General features: G+C 46.2%; 1 protein-coding gene across 1 annotated transcript in view; it reads right to left on the bottom strand.

The window, feature by feature from the left end:
* NUDCD3 (NudC domain containing 3) overlaps window positions 1-25,274 on the bottom strand; it is a 94,757-nt gene that overhangs the window by 28,575 nt on the left and 40,908 nt on the right. The window contains exon 3 of the mRNA XM_014828259.3: window positions 1,036-1,168. Within this exon, the coding sequence (XP_014683745.1) occupies window positions 1,036-1,168 (133 nt within the window). The remainder of the gene's footprint in view (window positions 1-1,035; window positions 1,169-25,274) is intronic.

The following is a 25,274-nucleotide window of genomic DNA, read 5'->3' as shown; positions in this document are numbered from 1 at the left end:
TTGTTTCCAGAAAATGTACATGCAACTCAACTTCCGTTTCACACACTCCAAGACATTCACTTGTAAAGAAGCCAGCAGTGCTTCCCTTTATAAAGTGAGGGGTGGGATGCAGGGAAGCAGCATGAGCTTTAGAAGCAGACACACCTGAATCAAACCACAGCGTGACCACTTCAGTCATTCAACCATTCATTCATTCAAAAACACTTGAGAGAGAGCACTGAGGATCCAGGCATAACAAGAATCAGGGAGACACAATGGAAAATTGAGTGACTTCTCTTGGCCTCAATTTCTCATCTATAAAAACATGAAAGATATTACTCACAGTGCAGGTTCTCATCAAGTGGGAAATAAGGCTATAGTTTCTGGCATATATCAGAATTTTTCATATTGAGGATTATAATAATGTAATGTCCCATTTCATATATCACAAGTGGTTCTTCTTTAAAGTAAGGCCTACCTATTTACAATGATTTACAATAAAGTTATTCTCAGCAAGCTTCCTGAGTAAACATCTCTCTCTCACTAAAAGATTAAATGTCTACTCACTCAAGCTTATTGAGAAGGAGAAATCAACTCAAGCTATAAATGTTACAGCTCCAACTTGACAGGGCCTCTGCTCCATGGAAAGGCTCAGCAGAGCACAGGACTGGAAGTCCACTTGTCACTACTCCAATTTCTCCATCTGTGAAATGCGTGTAACAATTGCCTTGCCTACTTCATAGTGTTTCTGTGGAGACTAAATGTAATAAACAATATGAGACTATTGTAATTTAAAAAAACGAAGCTCATGTGCTATCCACATAGCACAGGAAGGCTGGCCGGGGCTGAGATGAGACTCATACTTGACTTAATGTGGTTACAAGGGCAGGTGGGATGTGTTTGTAACTGAAAAAAAGAAACAGTTTTGTGCTTGTGGCTGAGAGGGGAGACCAGTAAGGGAAGAGACAGGCCAGGTCGGCTCCAGAGCAGCCCACAGCCGACACCTGTGCCCCGAGGAAAGAAGCTGAGAAGAGAAGCTGGAAGAGCCCCCATTACCTGCCTGCCCTTCACCACATGCTTGGGCACCGGCACCTTGAGCTCCAAGTCGGTGTAGTCCTGCGACCAGGTGTAGTTCTCGCGCACAGCGCCATTGTAGCTGTCGGGGTTTCTCTGGAACTGTTCCTGTCTCCTGAGAAAGAACAAGAAGTAAGATAACAGCCCAGGCCCATGTGCGGGACAGAAAGGCCACGGGGCACCTGACGCACACCGCCTCTAGGTCCTGAACAAGTTTTAAATCTCACTTCCTTTTGCATCTCAAACTCTCTTGGCAATTTCCTTTCTGACCCTCCTACTCAGGCCTCCCGGGAAACCAAAGAGACAAAGGGAAAAGCTGCAGAGAAGACCCTGAGTGCAGCACCCTCACGGTCAGGAAAAGTGTCTGCAACCACAGTCCACAGTGCAGCCTGATCTTCCTAAAGCTTAGAAACCAGGCCAGGAAACTAACCAAAGGGCCTTGTTAATAAAATCCTGGGGCTTGTGGGTGCCTGGTTTCTCATAAACTGCTTGGTAGGGCCTATCTTTAAAAAAAAGAAAAAAGGCAAAACAACTTCAGCCTGCAGCTGCTCAACTTCAATCCTTATCCAACCCCGGCCTCCACTTTCTGCTGGTGAATAAATCAAAGCCAAGGCACTGCACAAAACTGCAGGCCTCTTAAGATGTGAGCAGCGTGCTTATGAGACAGCCTACAAAACCCCACTGTACATTACCACCCTAGCACAGATGCAGAAAGGCCTGGCCAAGAAGCCGAAGTTAAAAATAAAATACAATGAAATAGCTGCCATAAAACCTACTGTTGATAACAATACAAACATCATATAAAAATAAGTTTGGACTCACGAGTCCACTATAGTGAACCTTAGATCTAAATTAAAGGCAGAAGCATTTTTATGGAGGGGGCCATAGCTACGAGCGCAGACATTCCAACAGGCTCAGTTCGGCCAGCTTCTCCAGCCTCAGGGAGCCCAGCAGAGGCACCTGGAGGGAGAGGCCCACGGACAAGACTCCACTGGTGGGGAGACACAAAGCTGTGCATGTCTACACTTGCGTGGATGAAAATATACAGAAAAGGTTCAGAACACATGCACCCCCATCAGCCCCTCACCTCTGATCCAGGAGGGGCTGGGAGTGGTGGTTAAATGAGGACACATTTTTTCTGGCTGAAGCTTTAGGACAAGAACATGTTTACCTCCTGTGGGTATGCCGTGCACACCTTACATCGTCAGGCTGGGCCTCCATCAGGGCCCAGGCTCTCTGGACTGGTAACAGGCAGAAGTTAAAGGTTGAACTGTGTCCCCCTATATTCATATGCTGAAGTCCTAACCTCCGGCACCTCAGAATATGCCTTATTTGGAAACAGAGTCTTTACACTGGTATTCCAGTTAAAATGAGGTCATTAAAGTGGGCCTTGATTCAATATGATTGTGTCCTTAAAAAGGGGAGACCCAGGGGTTGGCCCGGTGGCGCAGCAGTTAAGTTCGCACGTTCTGCTTTGGCGGCCCAGGGTTCACTGGTTTGGATCCCAGGTGTGGACATGGCACTACTTGGCGTCCCACATATAAAATAGAGGAAGATGGGCACAGATGTTAGCTCAGGGCCAGTCTTCCTCAGTAAAAAGAAGAGGATTGGCGGCAAAAGTTAGCTCAGGGCTGATCTTCCTCGGAAAAAAATGGGGGGTGGGGGGGAGACCTAAACACGAAGATACACACACAGAGGCATGACGATGTGAAGAGACACAGGGAGAGGACGGCCACATAGCAATGGCGATGTGGCTGCAAGCCAAGGAATGCCCAAGACGGTGAGCAACCCCAGAAGCTGGAAGAAGCAGGGAAGGCTTCTACTCAGTCTTGAAGGGAGCACAGCCCTGCAACACCCTGGTCCTGGACTGAGGCATCCAGCACTACAAGAAGATGATTTTCTGTTGACCTAAGCCAGCCGGTTGGTGGTACCTGGTTGCTGCAGGGTGATTTAAAACTCAGCACTTAAATTACTATCAGCCCAAACTATCTGCTCAGGCAAAATGGTGGGCCCCTGTGGGGACTGAGAGCCAGAGAGAGAGCAGGGTGGGACAAAGGAGATAGCAATGATCAAGGCCTGAACATGGGCGGCCAGAGTAAGCTTGATGTGGATGCCACCAATGCAAGTGTTCAGTGATGCAGATGTGGATGCCACCAATGCAAAAACTGTTCAGTGACGTGAGGAAAGCTTTCAGCATGCTATAAAACTGAAAAAGGTATACAGCTTTTGTGTAGGTTATAGGTTTAGTTTTCTAAGAAGAAACACACACACATATATGTGTGTCTATACATAAAGGGAGGCTGGTAAGCCTTGGTGGCTGTCTCAGAGACATGATAACACTTTGACTTCCTTCCTGGTACCCTCAGGTACCCAAATTCCCTATAATTCTTACAGAGAGAGAAACAGCTCTCTGGAAGAACACATCAACAGGAGACAGAGACCTGCCCTGTGGCCCCCAACACCAAGCAGGTCCCTTGTGGCCAAGCCAGCCTGCTTGCATCCTGACCCCTCAAAATTGGGCCTGGGGAGATGGGCACAGCAGGATAGGGTGGCCAGGCCCCACATCTGTGTCCCTGACCTACCGTGCTTCCTCTCCACTCCAGCACCCAGTGCTTACAGCTCATGTCTGACGGCTGTGCTTGAATGTGCAGAGGATACCTCCAACCCATACCAAGTACCAGGAGGGAGCCGGAGGGGGCTCAGCCCTCACTGCACAGCCTTCTCCATATGGCCTTTGAATGTGTGTGTGCGTTACCTACTCGAAATAACCAAAGTTATGGAAACACATAAATAAAATGCCCCCACAAAAAATAAAGGCCAACATGGCCTGGCACCTGGTGGGGATCAGGAAATAAGCCTGAGGACCCTTCAAAGTGGAGGAACAGCTACTTCCCAAACACGTGGCTGAGCCCTTACAGGTGGTGCCCACGTGGCCCCTGGGACCAGGATGGGCAGCAGACAATGGGAGACACCACAGGCCACAACTCCTCGAGAGACTACCTTCCACCCTGCAGGTGGCTGTCCTGAGGGAAGTCCCTTAGAGCTGAGTACTCACAGAGGAGCTCTGGTCTCTCAGCATCTCAGGGTGGGCAGCTCTGCAAGGGCTGGGCCTGGCTCACCCTACATGGACCTGCAGCCTCCTCCCCACAGAGCCAAGAGAATTGCTCCTAGCAGAGCCCAGCATGCTGTTGGGTGCTTTTTTTAACGCTCTGAATACACATTCTCTTTAAATAAAGTTGATTATTTCCAGCTGACAGTGTGTAAAAATAAGCCTCCTGTCACGTGCAGGTGCTCTGGGCTCTGCCCTCACCTCATCATCCCTGTCCACTCGGCAGCCGCACCCCTGCTGCCAGCGAGCCCTGGGGGTAGGAGGAGGGTAGAAGGAGGAGCATGAGTCAGCAGCCAGGGCACAGCCTGTGGAACGGGACCCACTGCAGCGCCCACGCCTGATGAGCCAGATCAGCCCAGATAAAGGGTTCTGACCATGTTAAAGAAAAAGCCAGAACAGGCTCCTGTGCCTACACCTGCAGCACCAGCCTCACCTGCACAAGTGGGAGCTGGCTCAGGCCTGTCCCTCCCTCCCTCCATGCCCCTGTGCAGCCATGGGAACCAGAGGGCCTCTTTCCTTTCCTGAGTTTAGAATGGGCAGTGGCAAGTACAAGTGGTGGGTTAGAGAGGCCACAGCCCCAACAGAAAGGCTTTTGTGCAGGAGGCCAGATCCCGCACAGGGAATGGTTTATAACTCAAGGACAGCAGGGGCTGCCCTTGAGGCCCTTCCAGGTTCTGGGAGTGGAGGTGGCTCCCCTGGGGCAGACAGTGATTCCAAACCAGAGATGCCTGCTGGGGCTTGCCAGACCCCCAGAGCCTGAAAAGGAGCCACTTCTGCCCCAAGGACATCCTGCCTCCAAACACTCAGTTGCCCCTCACGATGGCAAAGCCCACCTCCTGTGCACACCTCAGACAACATCTTCTTGTCCTCAGAACACCCAGGTATGAGAACTCTGGTCACACCTCCCTACCTAGCTGTAGAGTCCCCAGGGCTTGTGCGTGCATAAGCATGCATATGTGGTATGTGTGCTGTGTGATCTGAGCATGTGTGTGGTATGTGCATGACGTGTGTGTGCATGCACGTGTGCAGTATGTACAAGGCAGTTAACAGACGGTGGTTCCTTCTCTCTCCCTTCACAGACCATCTCCATTCCTCTTACTGATTTCCTTCTCTTCTCACTGATCCCACCATATCCCACACCTGGACAGGAGCCACAGCCGGTGGGAATATGGTGATTTTTCTTCTGGGTTTCTGCATTTTCCAAACTATATAAAATGAGCGTTATTATAACACTTGCCCATCACCCTTGGAAGCCCAACTCCCTGCTTCAGAAGCGTAGCACCAATTGTGCACTCCTAGAAACAGGTCCCCAGGCATCCTTCTCAGCACTAAGACGTGACTGGTGGTGCCTGGACCCCCAGCCACTGTGACTGGGATGGCCGGGTCACACAGCATCATCACACCTCATCTCTGCGGTTTGGGAAGGGAGAAGTCAGACTGAAGCGTCCGTCCACAGTAATCACACCGACAGGGCTGCACCAGGCAGGCCCACTGTCCTCATTAGCCTCCTGACACCAAGAGAGTGACCTCCCTTCCCAGCAGTGCATCCCGGTCCACCTGCCCAGTCGCTCTGGGGCTCTCCACCTGCAGAATCCTTTCTAGGTGCCCACCTCTACCCAGCTCCTCAGGCACTGACAGCCAACACCACTGGGTCCTAGGCACCGGGCTCGACTCCCTCCACACCAGGCCCTGGCAGTCCAGGCATTTCCCTGGTTCACCGAAATGTCCCAGGGTCTACAGCACTCAAGGCTGACCCCACGTCACTGGGCACCAATCATGCAACCTTTAGTAGGTCACTGCCCTCCACGCCCTAGTCCCCTGACTATAAAAGGGGAACACTGACAGCCCTGTCCCAAAAGGTGGCCGAGAGGAGTCGATGAGACAAACATGTAAAACAGGGAAACAGGCAGTCACCGTCCCCCTGACGCTCGGTCACTGTCCTCTTCCTGCTCAGTCACAGTTCACCTCACACTCAGTCACTGCCCTCTTCAGGGCTTTCCTACCCAGTCAGAGAAGTCTGGCTACAGACATAAGACACACTGGGAGACTTTTATGAATAAAGGATGATTCTTAATCCTCTGGAGCATTTAGGAAAGAAAGTTGTGCATCCTGCCTAATAAATCTACACTCTTACCCCGAGTTTCTTTTTTCTATACCTGCTATATCACCAGTTTAGCATCAGTCTCCCCAGAAAGTAGCAGGCCTGCCCCCCAACAGGACGAGAGGCCCCTGGAGAGGCAGCTGTGCCAGGTCGGCCTGAGTTATCCCACCCCCCCAGAGCCAGGACACCATTCAAGATGAAGAAGGTCCTGTAAAAGGGACACACAAGCCTCCAAGGGACTCCTATTGGCCAAAGATGGGATACTTTGAGCACCAAAAAGAATAATGTCCACAATGGACTGAAACACGTGACATGTTTAAAGATACATGAGCTCATAAAACAAAACTCAATTGGTCACCTTTGGTGATCAAGAGTACAACTCAATCTGAAAAGTAATAAATAAAATAGTTTTACAGGAACCAGAATTTCAGAAAAGTCAAGTCTCTCTATAAGGATTCCAGATAATAACTGAAGAAGGTACAACAGAATGAGAAAATCACCATTTTGTGACCTACAATGGAAACACGAATCTGGGCAGCATTCCTCAATGGCTGCTGAGCACTAGGTGAAAGACTGATGGGGAGTCTGCCCATGGAAGGATCCAGAACATCACCACTGTCCTAAACAGCCAGATACTAGGCGCTTCCTGAGAGGGCCCCACCTTTGCAGTAGTCCTGCCCCAACACCAGGCCTTAAATCCATTTCATCCCATGGGTCTAACCACTGGTCTACAGGGAATGGGAGGGGCAGAGAACATGCCCATCAAAACCATGAATACACGACCAGCCAGGAAGGACAAGTTTCACGGGCATTCATTATGCTATTCCCTCCCTTTTGTGTAATTTTGAAAACCTGAAGGATGTGTTTTGGTTATTCACCTAGGAGTCAACCTGTTGGCTCCAGAGGGGTATAAGGAAGTGTCCCACCTTGAGAGACAATGCAAACTAATTTTCAAGGGCTGCCCCAGCTCACACACACCAGCAGCAGAGATGGGGTCCCACCTGGCACCGCCAGACTTTCTAAAGTTTTGTCAATTAAATATACATAAGAAAAGTATCTCAGTGCAACTGTAATTCACATTTCCCTGTGCATTAAGTGTTTATTGGCACTTATGCCTCATTTCTGTGAAATGTCTGCCATGCTTTTTGTCTGTGCTTTCCCTGGTTTGTATAAGTTCTTTGTAAATTTTTGATAAGAACTCTGTTGGTTTTACAGTTGACAAATAAATGCCTTGTCCAGCTTTATAAGTTGTCTTCACACTTTCTTCAAGATATTTGATCAGCATAAGCTCTGTCACTGGAATCACAGCCTGGTCTTCACACCTCCCCCCCCAGGGTCTGAAGGGAGTCAGACTATTTTCTACCAACAATACCCTCTCCTAACTTTTCAATCTCTACTCTGAGTTACTACGCCCTTCACACTGAACCCCGCTTTCCTTATGTAGTCTCTTCTCTTGATCAGTCATAACACAAGTGTGTCTAAATATAAGAGAAGTCCAGCTGAGGAGCACAGAAGGGTCAGCTGGGGACACATGGGTCTGTGGTCACCATGTGTGCTGGCCCAGCTACTCTGGGAACATCAAGGGCACCAGGTGCCTTCCAGTCCTCAGCACTCACTCACTCCGCCAGGAGACTGTCCACCACCACCCCGTGAGGAAGGCTCGATTTAATAAACAGTTCTTACAAGTATGTTCCTATAACAAGAAAATTTGCTTTTAACATTTTAAAATTAATTTTGTTGTACAGTTAAAAAGATTAGATGATTCTTTCCCTAAAATAAAGTATTTTAGGCAAAGTATTTGGAGTCTCTCATAATATGCCCATGAATAATCTGCTAGGTTTTAATGTAAATTTAGGGAATACCTCTGACAATCTGGATTAGATAGTCAGCCCACATAAACACATCAATATTTACTATAAACTCTTCTAATTAACTAAAAATGGAAATTTTTTATAGTGAGACTTTTTCTGAAATCATGTTAATTATTTTAACAAGAGAAAGAGGCATTGTGATTTTTTACAAGTATATAAATGTGAAATACACATTTTAAAACAAAAATTTGATAATCTAGGGGCAAGCCCGCTGGTGTAGTGGTTAAGTTTCCACACTCCGCTTCAGCAGCACAGGGTTCTCAGGTGCAGATCCTGCGTGTGGACCTACACACCACTCATCCAGCCATGCTGTGGCAGCATCCCACATAGAAAACAGAGGAAGACTGGCACAGATGTTAGCTCAGGGACAATCTTCCTCACCAGCCCCCGCAAAAATGGATAATCTACTCCACAAATATGTGGATTTAAGAATGCTGAATTCCTAGTATTTAACTCAATTTTCTTTTCCTAGTCATCCAAAATCAGAAAAGTTACGACCACCGTTACTATTTCAGTTCCCAACACACTACTCAGTTGAGAAATAATCAGACCAGAGAAAACAATACTCACACCTCCAGTATCTAGGTATCAGAGGGGATGCACCCAAAAACAGCTATCTGTCTAAAGGTCTGCATCAGAAGCAGAGAGCCCATGGAGACAGGAGGTCCAGTCAGGAGATGAAACGGAAACCAAAATAACCAAGTGCTACCCCACACTCAGCAAGGACGCAGACCAGAAGCCACATCTCAGCTCTTGTCCCCTGCCTTCGTGACCACTGACTGTTCTTGACAGCAACTTCCCCAAGGATCCAGCAACTCTTCCACAATGTAAACTCACCCCTAGTTTACCCCTTGCCTCTCAATCCCCTCTCAATATCAAAGCCATGCAGCTTACACCAATTCTGGAATGCTCCCCACCCAGTCCTAATCAAGACCCCTCACCCCACCCCCAGTCCTGAACAAGACCCTCACCCCACCTCACCCCCAGTCCTGATCAAGGCCCTCACCCCACCTCAGCCCAAGTCCTGATCAAGGCCCTCACCGCACCCCACTCCCAGTCCTGATCAAGGCCCTCACCGCACCCCACTCCCAGTCCTGATCAAGACCCTCACCCCACCCCACTCCCAGTCCTGATCAAGACCCCCAACCCACCCCACCCCTAGTCCTATTCAAGACCCCGACTCCAGACTCTCACTTTGAAATATATATATTTCAAATATATATATGAAATATATATATATATCTCACCTTATATAAAACTTGTGATTCTCAACAAGTTCTGGCCTTACTATCCCCCTCTGAGAGGCAGTCAGAGCTTTTGGGGGTGATGCCATCCCCTCACAGGGTGAGCAATACTCATCTGTGTCTTATTAACAGGTCACTGTGGTCGTTTCTGGGGCTGCCATATGCAAGCATGCAACGTGCACATGCAACGTTTATGTCGGGACACGGCAAGGTAGCTCGGAACCCGTCTGGTCTGCTATTTCTGACCATGAGGTCAGATTACAAAACATCCTTAATAAGTAAAGTTCATGGAGTCCTGCTTCAGGTGGACCAGGGCTTAAAGAATACAAAGTACCACCTCATGGAAGAGAAATCATGTGTTACTTTCACTAAAAGTAAAAATGGAAACACTAGCAGAGAAGGAAAGCTGGAAGGCTGGGGGAGGGGTGGTGAGCCTTCCCTCCACCCAGATAGAGAAGGCGGTGAGAGCGGTAAGGCTGACGGGCAGAGTGCCTCTGTGCTGGTGACAAGGCCCACTTCAGAGTTCACAGCCCAGTTGCGAAATGCATGTGCCCAAGATGAAAGGAGCAAGGTGCTAGCTGCCAGCAGCCAGGCCTGCCCTGAACTGGCAAGAACTGAGGGACTCTGGGAGGGGAGGCACTTGGGCAGGAAGAATGTGGACTTATCGAGACGTGGAGCACTGAGGCCAACACTGCGAGAAGATATCAGAACCAGGGAGACAAGGCCAGGTCACCAGGGAGCCCAGAGAGTGGCGAAAAGGTGATTCACTAACAGGTTTTGAGCCACAAAGGAAAGAACTTGGGACTGAGTATTGAGAAGACTGACTTTCTTCAAAGATGAGTCTGCTAATCTAAGGTTTATTTTGTCATATTCTGTAAGTGTTTTACTGAGATATTGCCCTAAATACTGTACTGTAGGTCAGGGGTTGGCAAATTATAGCACAGCGCCTGTTTTGTAAATCAAGTTTTACTGCTACAGGCCAAGCTAATCCATTTATGAAGCATCTCCAGCTGCTTTTGGCTCTAGGACATGTGGCCTACAAAGTCTGAAATATTTACCCGGTGCCCCTTCAAATCATCTTATGTAGTTTTGGAATTTGGAGGTAGGTTTTTTTTTTCTGCATTTTTGAAAAACCATTCTAAGATTTAAAAAAAGCAAAAAAAAACTTTCAAAAGGCATCAATTTCAGTCAGTAACAAATCATCCGCAATGAAAGCAGCTCCCATGTGTAGAACACACGGCTAGGGAAGAAGCACAGGGCAGGTGGGGTCCTCATGTTCAAGTGAGTAGGAAATTCTGGTCTTGTGAGGAGCCGGGACACATCACTTGGGACAAGCTCTCCTCCATTCTTGCTTGCTCCATCCTGGGAAGGGGCAGCCTGGAACAGCAGATGAACAAGGGATTCAGGACCAGAAAACCTGGCTAGCTGCGACCACTCACCCACTCTGGACTCCAGGTTCTTCATTTCCCATCACCTCCTGGAATTCTTAGGTAAGAATCCCATGAAAGTGCACGTGCAAAAGTGCGCCAGGCAACTCGTGCTCTCTCTGTGTGATTTCATCCAGCGTATTCCTCCCATAAGTCCTCCCCATTAAGGAAGCGTGGAAATACCCTTCCATCCTGGAAGCCACCTGCTGTCCTCTGCTTTAAACACCTTCCTGACTATCCCCCCAACTGGACAACCTCCCTCACTGAGCGAGCTGAGTACACTCAGGCTTCAGGCCTGCATCTCTCCGGTCCAGACCACAGGAAAGATGAGGATGAGTCCAGGAAAGATAGAAATAAGGAAATTAAAATAGAGACCAAGGATGCCAAGAATCACCAAGATAATTCTGAAGGAGAGAAAAACCAGGGGGTCGGAGAACAGACCCTAAGATATCAAGTGTGGTGCTGGCACTCAGGCAGCAAACGGCTGGCAGGGAGAACACTCAGTCCTGAAGCAGACCTAACCTGCTTGGACCAAGATGCCACACAGGTGGGAGAGAATGGCTGCCTGACACAGGGTGCCAACGCACAGCACAAAATCTAGATGTGAAAAGCACACTTGTACTTTAAAGTTTTTACAGGGAAATATCTCATGAATATTAATAAATGGAAACCTTACTTAAAACAGAGTCGGGAGGCCAGAAAGGGGAGCTCTCATGCCCTGCCACTCCATGTCAACTGCAGACCCAACAGGAAGAAACCTGTTTTGCCACCCCAGCAGGAGAAAGGAAGATTTTCTCCTGGCCCAGCAACAGCCCAGCCAAGGAGAGACGGTCACAACCCTGCCAATGAAAAGCCATTACACTTTGAACTCTCAGTTTCCTCCAATGGACTCTTTGTATGTAACAGCCCCTTCTCCTCTGTAAAAGAACGTTCCTCTCCTTTGTTCTTTGGACTTACCTATGGTTCACCATAAACTGTATGTCCCAAATTGCAATTCTTTGCTGTTCCCAAATAAACGCATTTTTGCTAGCAAACTAACTTTTATTTTTAAGGTCAACATTTCTTGGTGTCAGAGAAATGGGATGCTGAGAAGACCCCTGACAGTTCCAAGGCATGTGAGCACACACGTCTTGGTACCCACAGAACCCACTGAGTTCACTGTTTTCTCACCGAACCTGGTGTTTGAGGGTAAGTTTTCTCCTGGATTCAGGCTCCACTCTCTTTGCAAGTTTTGAAGCTTTCCAGGCTTTATTCGGGATCTGTTCTGTTTTTGAAGGCTTCATCCTTTCTGTTAAAGGCTTTGTCCTTTCTGTGAGTGCTTGTTTGGCACTTTGGCCTGACTCCTTTGAAATCAGGCTGTTCCTACTGGAAATGTGCTAGCCTTTGGTCCAATTCCTTTGGAACAGGGCTGTTCCTATTGGAACTGTGCCGTTTAGGATTTTTTTCCTTTGTTCTAAAAAAAAAAAAAAAAGAAAAAACACACACACCTCTGAGAAATGGTATCCCAGTCACCTGAACACTCTGAGAGTGTTCTCCCTTCAAGAACTCCGACCAGTTTTATGTTCAAAACCCCACAGTCCCTTCTCATAGACATTTCTTTTTTTTTTTTCTTAAGATTTTACTCTTTTCCTTTTTCTCCCCAAAGCCCCCCAGTACATAGTTGTATATTCTTAGTTGTGGGTCCTTCTAGTTGTGGCATGTAGGACGCCGCCTCAGCGTGGCTTGATGAGTGGTGCCATGTCTCTGCCCAGGATTCGAACTGACGAAACACTGGGCCGCCTGCAGCGGAGCGCGCGAACTTAACCACTCGGCCACAGGACCGGCCCCAGACATTTCTGACTAAATGGACAGACTCAATAAAAAGTAACTTAGAACACCACTAGCCATTATGGGGAACTTTTGAACTCCCCAAACTTACTTTTCTTAAAGCTCAATTGGACAACTATGGATCTAAAATTGTCAAAACTGAACGGGACATCTATTTTGATTGGTACAGTCATGTGCTGCATAACAACATTTTGGTCCACAACAGGCTGCGTATACAATGACGGTCCCATAAGATTAGTACCACACAGCCTAGGTGTGTAGTAAGCTATACCACCTAGGTTTGTCTAAGTACTGCAGGGGAGGAAGAAATTTTCCTTTGCCCTTCTACGTTCTTCTGGCTGGTCTAAGAATTAAATTGACATGAGACAGATTAACAAGAGTAAAACAAACAAAAGTTCAATAACATGTATACCTGGGAGAAACCCAGGAAAACCGAGTAACTTGTCAAAATGTCCGAAGCCCTCACCTTAAATACCATCCTTAGCCAAAGAAAAGATGTTAGGGCTGGAGTGAGTCTGGGACCGCAAAGGGAAGGAAGACAATTCACAGGCAGGTGAAAAGGAGCAAACATTTGGAAAACAAGTGTGTGTTTGCCTACACAGACAGAGAAGAACACAGAGGGGAGCCCAACAAAAAGGCTTTTCTAGGTTCCTCCCTATCACATAGTTCCCGTTATGCTAAGGTGAAATATCGTTTCCTGAGATCGGTTTTTTTTTATCAGAATTCTTTTAGGCAGTAAGGGGCGAAAGGGGGTGGGGGGAGAACAAAAAAAACTTTCTGAGTCTTTTGTTTCTTAATAATAATCAGCCTAGGGGCGAGCCCTGTGGCCAAGTGGTTACGTTCGTGCACTCCGCTGCAGCGGCCCAGGGTTTCGCTGGTTCAAAGCCTGGGTGCGGACATGGCACTGCTCATCAGGCCATGCTGAGGCAGCATCTCATATGCCACAACTAGAAGGACCCACAACTAAGAATATACAACTATGTGCTGGGGGGCTTTGGGGAGAAAAAGGAAAAAAAATTAAAAATAAAAAAATAATCAGCCTAAAATAGTCTTCATGTCAAAGAGACACATTTTGGTGTGGTAAAGTTTTGTTCCCCCTCAGTATACTCTATGATGTACACACAACTACGAAATCACCTCACAGTGTATTTCTCAGAACACATCTCCATCGTTAAGTGATGCATGACTGTATTTTGAAGCTTCCAAATGTTATCAGGAGTCTAAAATTGCCTCTCTGCAAAATAGAATTTTTGATTTAACGAAGGCAAACAAACAACTGAAGAAAGACGAAATGGCTTCCAAACAAAGCCTCTCTTTCCCCTCCCCTGTCTTCTTTGTCTCCAGATGTCGGGTGGCCATCTTGCGCTCAGGCTCTGCCTCTGGCGCCACCTTTATCTGTCCCTTCTATACCGCCTACACCTCCTCTATACCCTTAGTTTCCCCATTCTAATTCTCTTCGCACTTTCTCCTTCCTCAAATATATTAAAACCTGCCCCTTTGATTCAAATGCTAAACCCCTAATTACTACTTCTTCGTTAACTGGAGCAAAGAAACAACTAGAAGAAAAAATTTAAATAGCAATTACCCTAGACTTTGGATAATAAACAAATATACTCCAAAACTCTGAGGAGAAAATTTGCTTTCTGTTTCTGGTTGCTGAAGCTTCTTGGTAAGTCACCCATCCTGTTCAAATGGTGGGAAAACGTGATTTGTAATGTTTGGGAACAGCTATTGGAAAAAAGGGTCCCTCATAGTTAAGACGTTTTGGGAATCCAGAGGCAAGAAAGGTTCCACCTGGCTTATGTGCCAGGATATTGTGCAATTCTGGAAATGAGTGAACTTTTGGATAATTTGCAATTGTAATGGCCATGGTGGGGAAACTTTGTTTTAAACAAGTCCACCTAAGGGGCGCTTTTAAAAGAGAGAATTCCAAACCTCCCAGGAGACAATGGAATGCACTCTTTGACTGGTATGCAGAAGTTTCTAAAAGACAAAACGCCTCCAAAAACAGCTCTAAAAGGATTCTTACAGCATGCAAATAAAAATCATAGTAAACGAGTTTGGCCATTTGAACAGTAACCTTAACTTATCCATTTGCCAGAAACACAATTTGGATTCAACTATTCTTTTGAGTTTTGTACCTGAGACATAGCTAAAACTTTTTAAATGAAAGCTATGAGATCTCTGTACCTGTCAGTCTTTAATGTACGTCTATGTATGTATGTATGTCATAGGAATGTGGTATTTTTCTACCTCTGGATGGTCTTGCTAAAATTATTTGTAAAAGAGCTCTATTTAATTGGCTTAAAAATAAAAAGTGCTAATATGAATTAAAATTAATGAAAACTAACCCAAATGCTTTTCAAGTTTACATGATCTAGGATTAATTTTAGTAAAGAGAAGCTACTTCAAGGTTGTTGGTCTAATTAAAACAGGCATATCGTTAGAGTTATCAACGCTGAACGTAATGCAGACTTACATCTTTCATTCTGCCTGGGTTTATTAGTCAAATAAGTTCATATTATCTCTATTACATAATTTGTCAGCAAGAAAAATAACTTGGTATGATGAAATTTTCATAAGAAATCTAAACATAATTATTGAAAACAAGTAAATTAAATGGATGTAAATAGGATAAAGCTTCTAGGTGAACCTTTGAAATAGCTTCCCCAAATCTTTTTAGGTAACCTGAAATCTTAAAGTTTTGCTAGGTTAAATTAAATGATGGGAACTCATTGAATGTCTAAATCATTTCCAGATAAGCTTATCCACTTGTGGCTTCCTTTACAAAGAAACTAAGGATAAATTTGGGTCTGTTAGTAACCATGTCCTGTGTCACACTGAAAGATTACATTATTTAAAGGGGTATATGCTTCTAAAAATATGAAATGTATTTATAAATCTGACAGTTCACAACTACTTACCTCTTACTTTCACTAAGAATAAAGGATTCTAAGAGTTAAGAATTTTAATTAGTATATGTGATTAAAGCTACTAGAAAATAATAGGGGAAACATCTCCATATGCAAAGTAAGTAGGATGTGCTTTTTGGTTAAAAAAGATATGAGATATGGAGATATATTTTTGTTGAGGAAAAATAAAGTTGTGAAAGGTTTGTGAAATTAGAAATCTCTGGGAAAAAAATTTTATATGTGATCCAGCTGGATAAGATTAAATAATATTGCTGTAAAGGTTTAAAATAAGCTTTAACATTCAGAGTGTACTTCTGTAAACCAGAACTTAGTCTTCCTTCATCTGTTAAATGGACAAAGTTTGCTTGAGCTATTGGTCTGATCCTGATAAAAGACTGAAAGGTTTTCTTTGTCATCTTTTCCTGTTTTATCAAAATTATTTCCTGTGCTTTATGTTAAAAGCTGAGTCTTTTCTACTAAGAAGAGCTGAAGCTTTTTACACTCTACGGTACACTATGTAACCTATATTTATGCAGAAATGACCAAATTTACTGTCAAATCAGATCTTTAACCATTGCTATTTTTAAGTTGTTTATCATTTACAGGTAGTTATTGTTTTACTCTGGTGCTTTTTCAAACATGTTTTATGTTCAGAGAAATATACTCAAGAATGCACGCATATGATAACTTTAAGATCATTAGAATGACCTGGATTTAAAGGACCTCCTTTCTCCTCTCCTTTGAGAAAATGTATCTTTACAACAAGGGTTAAAACATTTATCTTTTCTCCCTACCTGATCCCTCCAGAATTCGGAAATTCTTAAGTATACTTTTCATGATAGTATATGTATTTACATAAATTCAGTGAAAATCTATTCTCCATCTAACAGGTCACAACTGGAAATATTGACTATATTACCAGGCTTTGATTGGAATGTCATACAAGAAAGATATACATAGACATAGATATTCACCATGATTATCCTTGATAAATGAAGATAATAGTGGAGAGAGAAAATGGTTGTACTTTTGTAGATATTAAATTCTAATCCTATTATCTTTTAAGGTTTTGTTATATACCTGTAAGCTGGATTGGATCCTAAAATCTTGTCGTTTATTTACATGTCTGGCTACAATTCTCCAAGCTAATGTTTTCCAGTTTTCTTACTGCCCTTGACTCTTCTTGGAAGAGACTATACCAGGTCCTCCTCACTACCCAGATGACAGTCAAACTTCAGGGACTCAAACTTTGGGTACACATCTCACAGCTAAAGAAGACCCCACCTAACATCTCGTCCTGTAAAACGCTGGAGATCTCCAAATCAAATTGACTAGGAAGAGACGCAGTGGACATCTGAGGCAGACAGCTTTCCCAACATGGCCAGACCAGACCTGTATTATCTTTTACTTACTGTTGCTTCTTACCTTATTTCCTCCCTCTCTTTCTTGGACAGGCAATACTCTGGTCTGCATTTCCCAATCCCTCACAAAAGAGGGAAACCTATTCTTTTGAATACGGCCTTTTGGAAACAGCCTCATCACAATTTCATGATAGATCAATCTTTTTACTTGCCCTTTCTGAAGGGTTAGAAGGTTCAGAATTCACAGAAATTTTTCTTGCATCTCCACTATTAACTGACTCTGGATTCTTATCCAAATTCATGTTCTCTGGATTTGCAACCTTACAGGCTGTATTACTGGTAACACATTTAGCTCTAAATAGTTCTTTGATAATAATACTGTTTTAAAACATCTTTCACATTTTGCTATTTTTGCGAAGACTTTTATCAGCTATTGCTTCATGTTTATTCCTGCACTGTATCTTCCCAAATGTGCTTGGTTAATTCTTTCAGTTTGAGTGCGCTCTTGCTGTATTCACTGTTCTACTGTGCTTTCATGGCCACTTTAAGCAGAGACTTCTAGGAGGCACACATGACTCTAGGTTTGCCTCCACAGGGAGAACTTTTCTCTCCTAAGTGAGATTAAGTGCCAATAAATATCTGTTTAGTTGGCCACCTTCAGGCCTAGGATCCTGGGTTAGAACCATCATACAATTTGGAATTGTCATGTTACTTTTGATTCTGTACTTGTTGCCTGTCAAACTTTTGTAAAAATGATGTACCCAATAAGGAGATGATCTCCAGTGCTTACATTCTTGAAGATATGGACTACAGATGGGAAGTACCTGAGAGTTCTCCCTCCTACTCCTACTTGTCATTAAAACGTGACCTCAATAGGTTTCCAATGTGTACAATTTCCCTCCAATGTGGGACATGACGTCCAGAAAAGGTCCTCCTGGCATTGAGGGACAAAAGGCAACTGAATCCAGAAAAACCCGACTCTTGATCAGCAATGCTTTCAGAGAAAGATCTTGATCAAAAGGGGAAAACCTGGAAATTAATAAACAGAAATCTCATTTAAAATGGAGTGGGGAGGCTAGAAGGGAGAGCTCTCACACCCTATCACTCAAGGTCAACTGCAGACCTAACAGGAAGAAGCCTGCTTTGCTACCTCAGCAGAGAAGGAAGATTTTCTCCTGGCCCAGCAACAGCCCAGCCAATGAGAGACTGTCACAACTCTGCCAATGAACAGCCATTACATTTCAAAGTCTATTTCCTCCAAGGGACTCTGTTTATGACAGTCCCTCTCAACGCCCCCTTCTCTTCCATAAAAGAATATTCCTCTCTTTTATTCTTTGGACTTGCCTGTGGTTTCCCATAGATTTCTAAGTCTCGAATTGCAATTCTTTGCTGTTCCCAAATAAACTCCTTTTTGCTGGTAAAATAACTGACCATTTCATGTTTAAGATCAACTATCTTTATTTTATCCAGGTAGAAAAATATTAACAAGACACCTTATATCACAGAGGAAAAGACTGATCATTTAAACCTAAATTAAATGTAAAACTTCTGTATGAGGAGGCCCCATAAGTAAAGTTAAAAGATAGGCCACAGAGAGGATGAAGATCTGCAACACGTAACCAACAAAGAACCAGTATTTGGAATACATAAACAATTTCCACAAATCAGTTACAAAACTAGGAAACTCAGCAAGAAATACAAAGAGGACATTCACAGAGGAGGAACCCGAATTTCCACTGAACACAGAGATGCACAGCCTCCCAAGTAACTGCAATCATGACCAAAACAATGAACTTGCTCATCAATGGACAAAAAGGAAAGTAAAACACTGAGATCATCAGACGGCAGCAAAGGAGAAGGTAACTTTCCATACAGTGCTGCAGGGTGCATACCCCAGAACAGAGCTTTTCAGAGGGTGAACCATAAAATCTATGTGTGGAACAGAACACAAAATGGAATGGAAAATCAGAAGTTGTACTACAGAGAAAAAGCCAGCTCTGCTTCTTGGAGCTGCCCCCACATCCGTACTGTGCATCTGAAGGGCATCGCAGGATGCGCTTCTCACTGTGACTGCAAGTCACAGCCAAGAGAGTCTGAGAGCCACTGCCCAAAAGAACCTATCACAGACGAGGGAAAGGAGATGCACCATGATCAGGAGAGGGTCACGCAGTTGGGAAGAGGCCACATCAGAGACAATCTAGCATCCAGCGGCAACTGAACAAATGACGGCAGGTTCAATCAGTGGCCCAGCATATGAGGGTAAGTAACAGAAATACAAAGTTAAAAGAGGAGAAGCAGAAGGATACCACTGAGTGTTGCCTGTGCAGAGGAAGAATGAACACCCATCATCACAGGAGAGAGACAGAAAGAAACTGGGGGCTCACAGCCAACCAATTACAAAGGTGGGAACACATGATCAACTGGCAACACCTCTTCCAGAACACACCACGCTAGGACACAGAATTCATCTATTAGAAGATGGATTAGAAGGATTTGCTAACTGCATCACAGGTGAGCTCAGCCGCTGCAACATTTGGTTTCTAAATAACCATCCTCCAAAAAAGGAATCAGACCCCTTAGAGAATGGCTGATTCTCGGACTGGAACAGAAAATACAAGACGAGCCTGCAGCATCTCGTATTGCCAGAAAGTAGGAAGTGCTCAAAAAACCACAGGACATGGACAGTCAAAGGACACAGGAACCAAGCAGAGAGCTCCCACTGGGCAGAGCTGGGGTGATGTGAGCAGTTAAACAAACAATGCAGTACTGGATTACAACTACTAAATATAATAACACCCATGGGCCACACTGATACAGACGAATGACTGAATAAACACACAAATAAGAACAGACAAATTCTCCTTACAGAACTCCAATTAACAAACAGAAGGAGTGAGGGAAATGGGAAATCAGCACTGGAACTTCGCAGTCGTAAGTGCTGGTCCACTGCTGATGCTGACAGTAGCGGTGAGGCTGTAAGGGGACAGAGGACATCTGTAGAACCTCAAAGTATCTCTGCCCAAATATTGATCACTTATGCTCGTGGTTTTAACCTACACTGAGAATTTAACAAAGTCTTAGAAATTCCTTCATCCTCCTAGGAGGTGGAGATGGACTCAGGGACCAGTGAACAAGAACAGAAAGGGACAGCGGTAACGTGAGGTGGGGACACCGCAGACTCGCTGTTAACCAGGTGATCAGTTAACATCACAGCATTAAGTTGTATTCATAGCATGGACCCCTGACATGGAGTGATGGGAGGGGCACGTCACCTCTGTGGTCTCCATCCCCAAATCCATAGCCCTGGTCTAATCATGAGAAAATACCAGACGAACCCAAACTAGAGACATTCCATAACAGGCCTGACCTCTTCAAAAGTGTGACAGTCACAAAAACAAAAAAGACTGAGAAACTGTCACAGACTGAGGAGACTAAAGACACATGATAACAACAAGCAAGGTGGCATCCTGGATTGGATTCTGGAACAGAAAAGGGACAGCAGTTAGTGAGAAAAAAACAGAAAAATCAAAAAAACCCTGCAATTTAAGTTCACTAGACAAGTACACTATGCAAACATTAGGAGCTGGAGGGTGGTCCCCACCCCTGGGCTCACCTCTGCAGCCAAGGAATCAGGCCCCGAAGTTCAAGCCAGCCCAGAACTGAATCCTAGCTTTCACTGGTGCTGTTCTATGAGCAAGTTCCTCAATCTCTTTAAAGTCTCCATTTCATCATCTGTAAAATGGGCAGAACAATGGTCCTAATTCACAGGTCTGCTTAGAGACTCACACCAAACAGTACTGACAAGACCCTACACACTACTTCACACGCAGCAGCTCCCTCCAGATGTGAGGTGGTTAATACAGAGCTGTTCACAGTTTCCTGCCCTTGATACTGAACCAAAGCCAGAACTGGGCAGAAAGGCTTGGCCTCATTTTCAATTCAAGATTACTGTATTTACTCTTTTTCCTCCTTTTCCTCCCCATCTCCCGTATTTTCCCCGTCCCATAAATTTTGAAAAGCAAATAAAAGGGCTTTTTCCCTCTGCATAATTTCCCGCGGGCTGCCATTGTTCACAGCACTTAATATAGCAAATTCTTGCAATGTTTTCCCAATTGCTTTATCTAGAGGGTTGTGATTTACCGCTCCTACTGTTTTGGGGGGCAAAAATGTTAACCATCTACCAAGAGGGCTTTCCACAAATATTGAGGTATGTTTGTACAACAGTCAGTAGAGGGAGGGCTCCATGATGCTGGCTTGCTAACTTCACTCATGATATGGCAACGACAGACCTTAGGGATTTGGGCCTGAATTCCTCCAATATTGACTTGGGGAGAGGGTCCTTTGTTTTCCTGCAGCTATCAATTCACACACACAAGAGCCACCCAATCCGTGAGGAAATAGGCCCCATGTCCTCAGCACCGCCCTGCCCCATCCCGAGTAAATGCATCACCCACACCAAATCACAGAAGGACTTGCCACGCCCCCACATGTCCCCAGGCCCCCCGCTGCTGGTGTCTGCCAAGCGCTGGCCTCTGAGCCACCCTCTCCTCAGGCCACCAAATCCAACCCTGCCCAGGGCTAGCAACGGGCCAGGCTGACACAAAAGCCCTCTGACCATGGCATCAATGCACCTGCCGCTCAGCAAGTACTGGCTGAGCACCACCACATCCATGCTGTTCCAGGCACCAGGTCATGAAAGGGGGACCATGGGCCAGGCCTGCTCACGTGAGACTCAAGTCACACGGGCTAGTAGTACACCAAGAGTTCATTAAACATGACTCGTGGCCCCTGCAGAGTATCCACACTGAAATCTCCTAAATGATAGGGCAGAGCCTGCTCTGAAAGGTCAGAGACCCTCATCCATTCAAGGGTGACAGGAGAGGCACCCCGCCCCAACCCAGCTCTGCCATGAACTTGCCAAGTGACCCTGGGGTCATGCCCCGAGCTCCTCACCTGTCAAATGGGGACACATTAGTACCTACCATAGATGTTTGTAAGATTAAATGACTCAACAGATAAAAACTGCCTGGAACAGAGCCTGTCCTGGAGTAAGTCAGCCTCACCCATATCACTACTCATCTAGATCATGAATACCATAAACGCTGTGACCGTTACTGTCAAAGAAGCAGTCATGCAGGGCAAGATCGTGAAAGGGTTTTTTAAACCAGGGTGTGGAATTTAATCAAAAAGTGATGGGCAGTCACTGCAGGGCTGGAACAGGGAGTAACATTATTGGTTTTCAAAGGTCCCTGTGCAGCTGCCGTGTGGAGGCAAGAGGAAGGCAGAACACCTACGTGAGCAGACAGGAGGCTGGTCAGCCACCGGGTAGGAGTTGGGGCGGCAGCAGCAACAGGAGGAGGTGTAGCTGTGAGGGTGCTGGACACCAGCATGCAGGAGGCACGGGAGCCCAGAGTGTGTGGAGGCAGTGGCAGTGGGGGCACACACCTGGAGGGCCCGGCAGAGCCCAATGCTCGGAGCCTGGGGGCTGACAGCCAGGGGCCAGGGGAATCACCCACTCGAGGTGCACCTCACCTCCGCCACCCGCTCTTCTCAGCCTATTCACCCAATCCTCTCCTCTTACCACCAAGCCTTTACGAGAGCTAAGCTTCCTCCCTAATGACAGAGGGGTGAACTCTCCCTCTCCTACTCAACACCAGGACACAGAGGATACCGAAGCCCCACAAAGAGCAGGCTTATTTAGGCAGCCAAATGTATAGCGGTTGTGGAGGCCCCAGAGGAGACTAAAACCTTCCAGAAGGAGAGCAAACCTGTCTAACACAGTCATGCACTTGGGACAAGCTTTGAACAAACTCAATATAAACAACAGAACTTAAAAAATACAAATACTGGGGGGCTGGCCCCATGGCCAAGTGGTTAAGTTCGCATGCTCTGCTTCGGCGGCTGGGGGTTTTGCCCCTTCGGATCCTGGGTGCAGACGTGGCACCACTCATCAGGCCACGGTGAGGCAGCGTCCCACATGCCACAACACTCACAGGCACTCACAACTAGAATATACAACTGTGTACTGGGGAGCTTTAGGGAGAAGAAGAAGAGAAGAAGAAGAAGAAAAGAAAAAGAAGAGTGGCAACAGATGTTAGCTCAGGTGTAAATCTTTTTACAAAGAAAAACACAAACACTAAGAACTGCATCCTATTCCCACAGAAGACAATCTCCACTCATGTCCTTTAAATTCATCCAACAAGCTTCAAGTCCCCAGCATCTCAGTTTTGTCTTCCATTTGACAAGAACATCCCTGGAAGGTTGTGCATGGACGTCATGCAGTCCGGCTCCTTGACAGTGAAGGCCCAGGGTTATCGAGGTGGGGAGGGGTCTCTGCTGCAGCCTGAGGCCCAGCCTAAAGTTCTCCTGGTGAATGGCCAGCCCTAATATCCACCTTCTCCTGTGTGGGCGCCAGCTTCCTCTCAGGACAGCCTAGAATGACTGTCTGCAAGCAAAAATGTGCACCTGGAATACAAGAGCATAACCCATTAAGTTCTGATGAAAGTGAAAATCGATCCCAAGTAGAAGGGCCATGTACTGAGATGGTACCCCCAGCCTAAGGCTGGTCGGCCAGTGCAGGGACAGCTGCAGGCCCAGGCCCCATCCGGCCATTTCTACCCTCTGTGCTCTCAAGCTCCTGAGATGGAACTGGCCTGTCTCCTCTGTTCTCATCTCACATTCCTGCTGCCTCACTCTCACCCACCCCGTGGGCTGTAAATCTAAACAGAGAAAGTCAAAGAAGGGAGAGCATCCCTCTTCTTCCCGGGAGGGCAGCCAGACAATCACATCTTCATTCCCTCCCTCTATCCTTCTCCACCTTAGGCCAGGCTGGAAGCTAGGAGGAGGTGCGCAAACCCCTGAGGATGTTCACACAGGTGCGGCATGTAGTTAGACTTTGCTTAACGACAGGGACACAGGGACCCGTTCTGAGAAATGCGTCATTAGGCAATCTCGTTGTTGTGCTAACACCATGGAGTGTACATACACAAACTCAGATGGCACGGCCTACTACTAGGCTATATGGTACTCATCCTCCAGGACCACCGATGTATATGCGGTCTGTCCTTGATAGAAACGCCTTTATGTGCTACGTGACTGTATATACATTTATGAAGGGAAAACCTCCAATGAACTAAGGAGTTCACTACTTAATAAAATCTTAGGGTAAATGCTTTCAGTAAAGTGAAGAATTATTTTGACACAGCAAAGCTCCACACCTAACTGAATGCTGTGTAACACAGGGTTTTGACATTAACTAGTAATGCGGAGTCCTGTGGGCCTGGCACCTGCTCCCCCTCCTTGCCAAGGTCAACGGGTCCCTGGCAGGCTCCTGCTTGCAGGCCACCCCCCCCCCCCCCCCCCGCATCTCCTGGGGGCCTGTGCCATCGACAAGCCCTTGTCTCTCACAATCTCCAGGTCTTCCTACCCATTACTCCTGCCCCCACAGCTCCTCCCATCCTTAGAAACAAACAAACGAGGATCCACAATCCTGCTCCCAACCAGCCTTCCCTTCAGGCTATGCCATCTTCTTCGCTTTCCTCCCAGCTACACGTCCTGAGCCATTTTCTCTCCACCCTACCTTCCAGCACACCTCACTGTAAACTCTCTGGTGAGCTTAGTGACTTCCAAGTGTCATTCCACGCTTGCCTTTTATAGTTTCAGACCGTCCATTCCCTCTACAACATCTGCCATCAGCCCCTCTCTCCTCCATCAGCATCACATATCCACTATTCTGGGTCCCCCTCTGTCCTCCATCATCACACACCCACCGCCCTTGGCCCCCCTCTTTCTTCTCCATCATCACACCACCACCCCCAGTCCTGTGCCACCCCCCACAGGTCCGGGAAGCACAGCACGGATCCTGCACCTTGCACACACAACCCTGAAGTACTACAACAGTCGGGTATCCTTTCTGCACCCCCACTTGTCCACTGGGTTTGCTCCTATGAACTTTCGAACAAGCCTGAGCACAGCACACTTGAGTTAGAAACCACTGGCTCCCCCATTTTCTCCGAGATAGACTTCCTTCTTCAGGAGGACAATCAGGGCACTTCACCTGTGTTCTAACCCCCCAGGTATATGGACAAGCCCTTCCATCCTCTGTCCTCCCAGGACCACAGGAATGCCAGGGCTGACTCTACAGGAATCCTCCTAATGCGCTGCTTGCCCCTCCTGATCTGCTCACCTCCCACACTGTCCCCTCATAGTCTGGCAGATTCTCCTACTGACTGTTCCTGTCTCTTCTGTTTTTGGAGGAGAGGAAAGTTACTGCTGCCATGTGTGCACATGTGTGCGCACACATGTGCACAGTGGAAGGTGCCTACTAGACAGAGTTTAATGGGACAGTGTAACACAGCATGCTATCAGTG

This window comes from Equus asinus, chromosome 1 (genome assembly GCF_041296235.1).
Source record: "Equus asinus isolate D_3611 breed Donkey chromosome 1, EquAss-T2T_v2, whole genome shotgun sequence".
NCBI lineage: Eukaryota > Metazoa > Chordata > Mammalia > Perissodactyla > Equidae > Equus > Equus asinus.
Note: the sequence above shows the minus strand (reverse complement) of the source record. Positions and strands in the feature narration are given on the sequence as shown.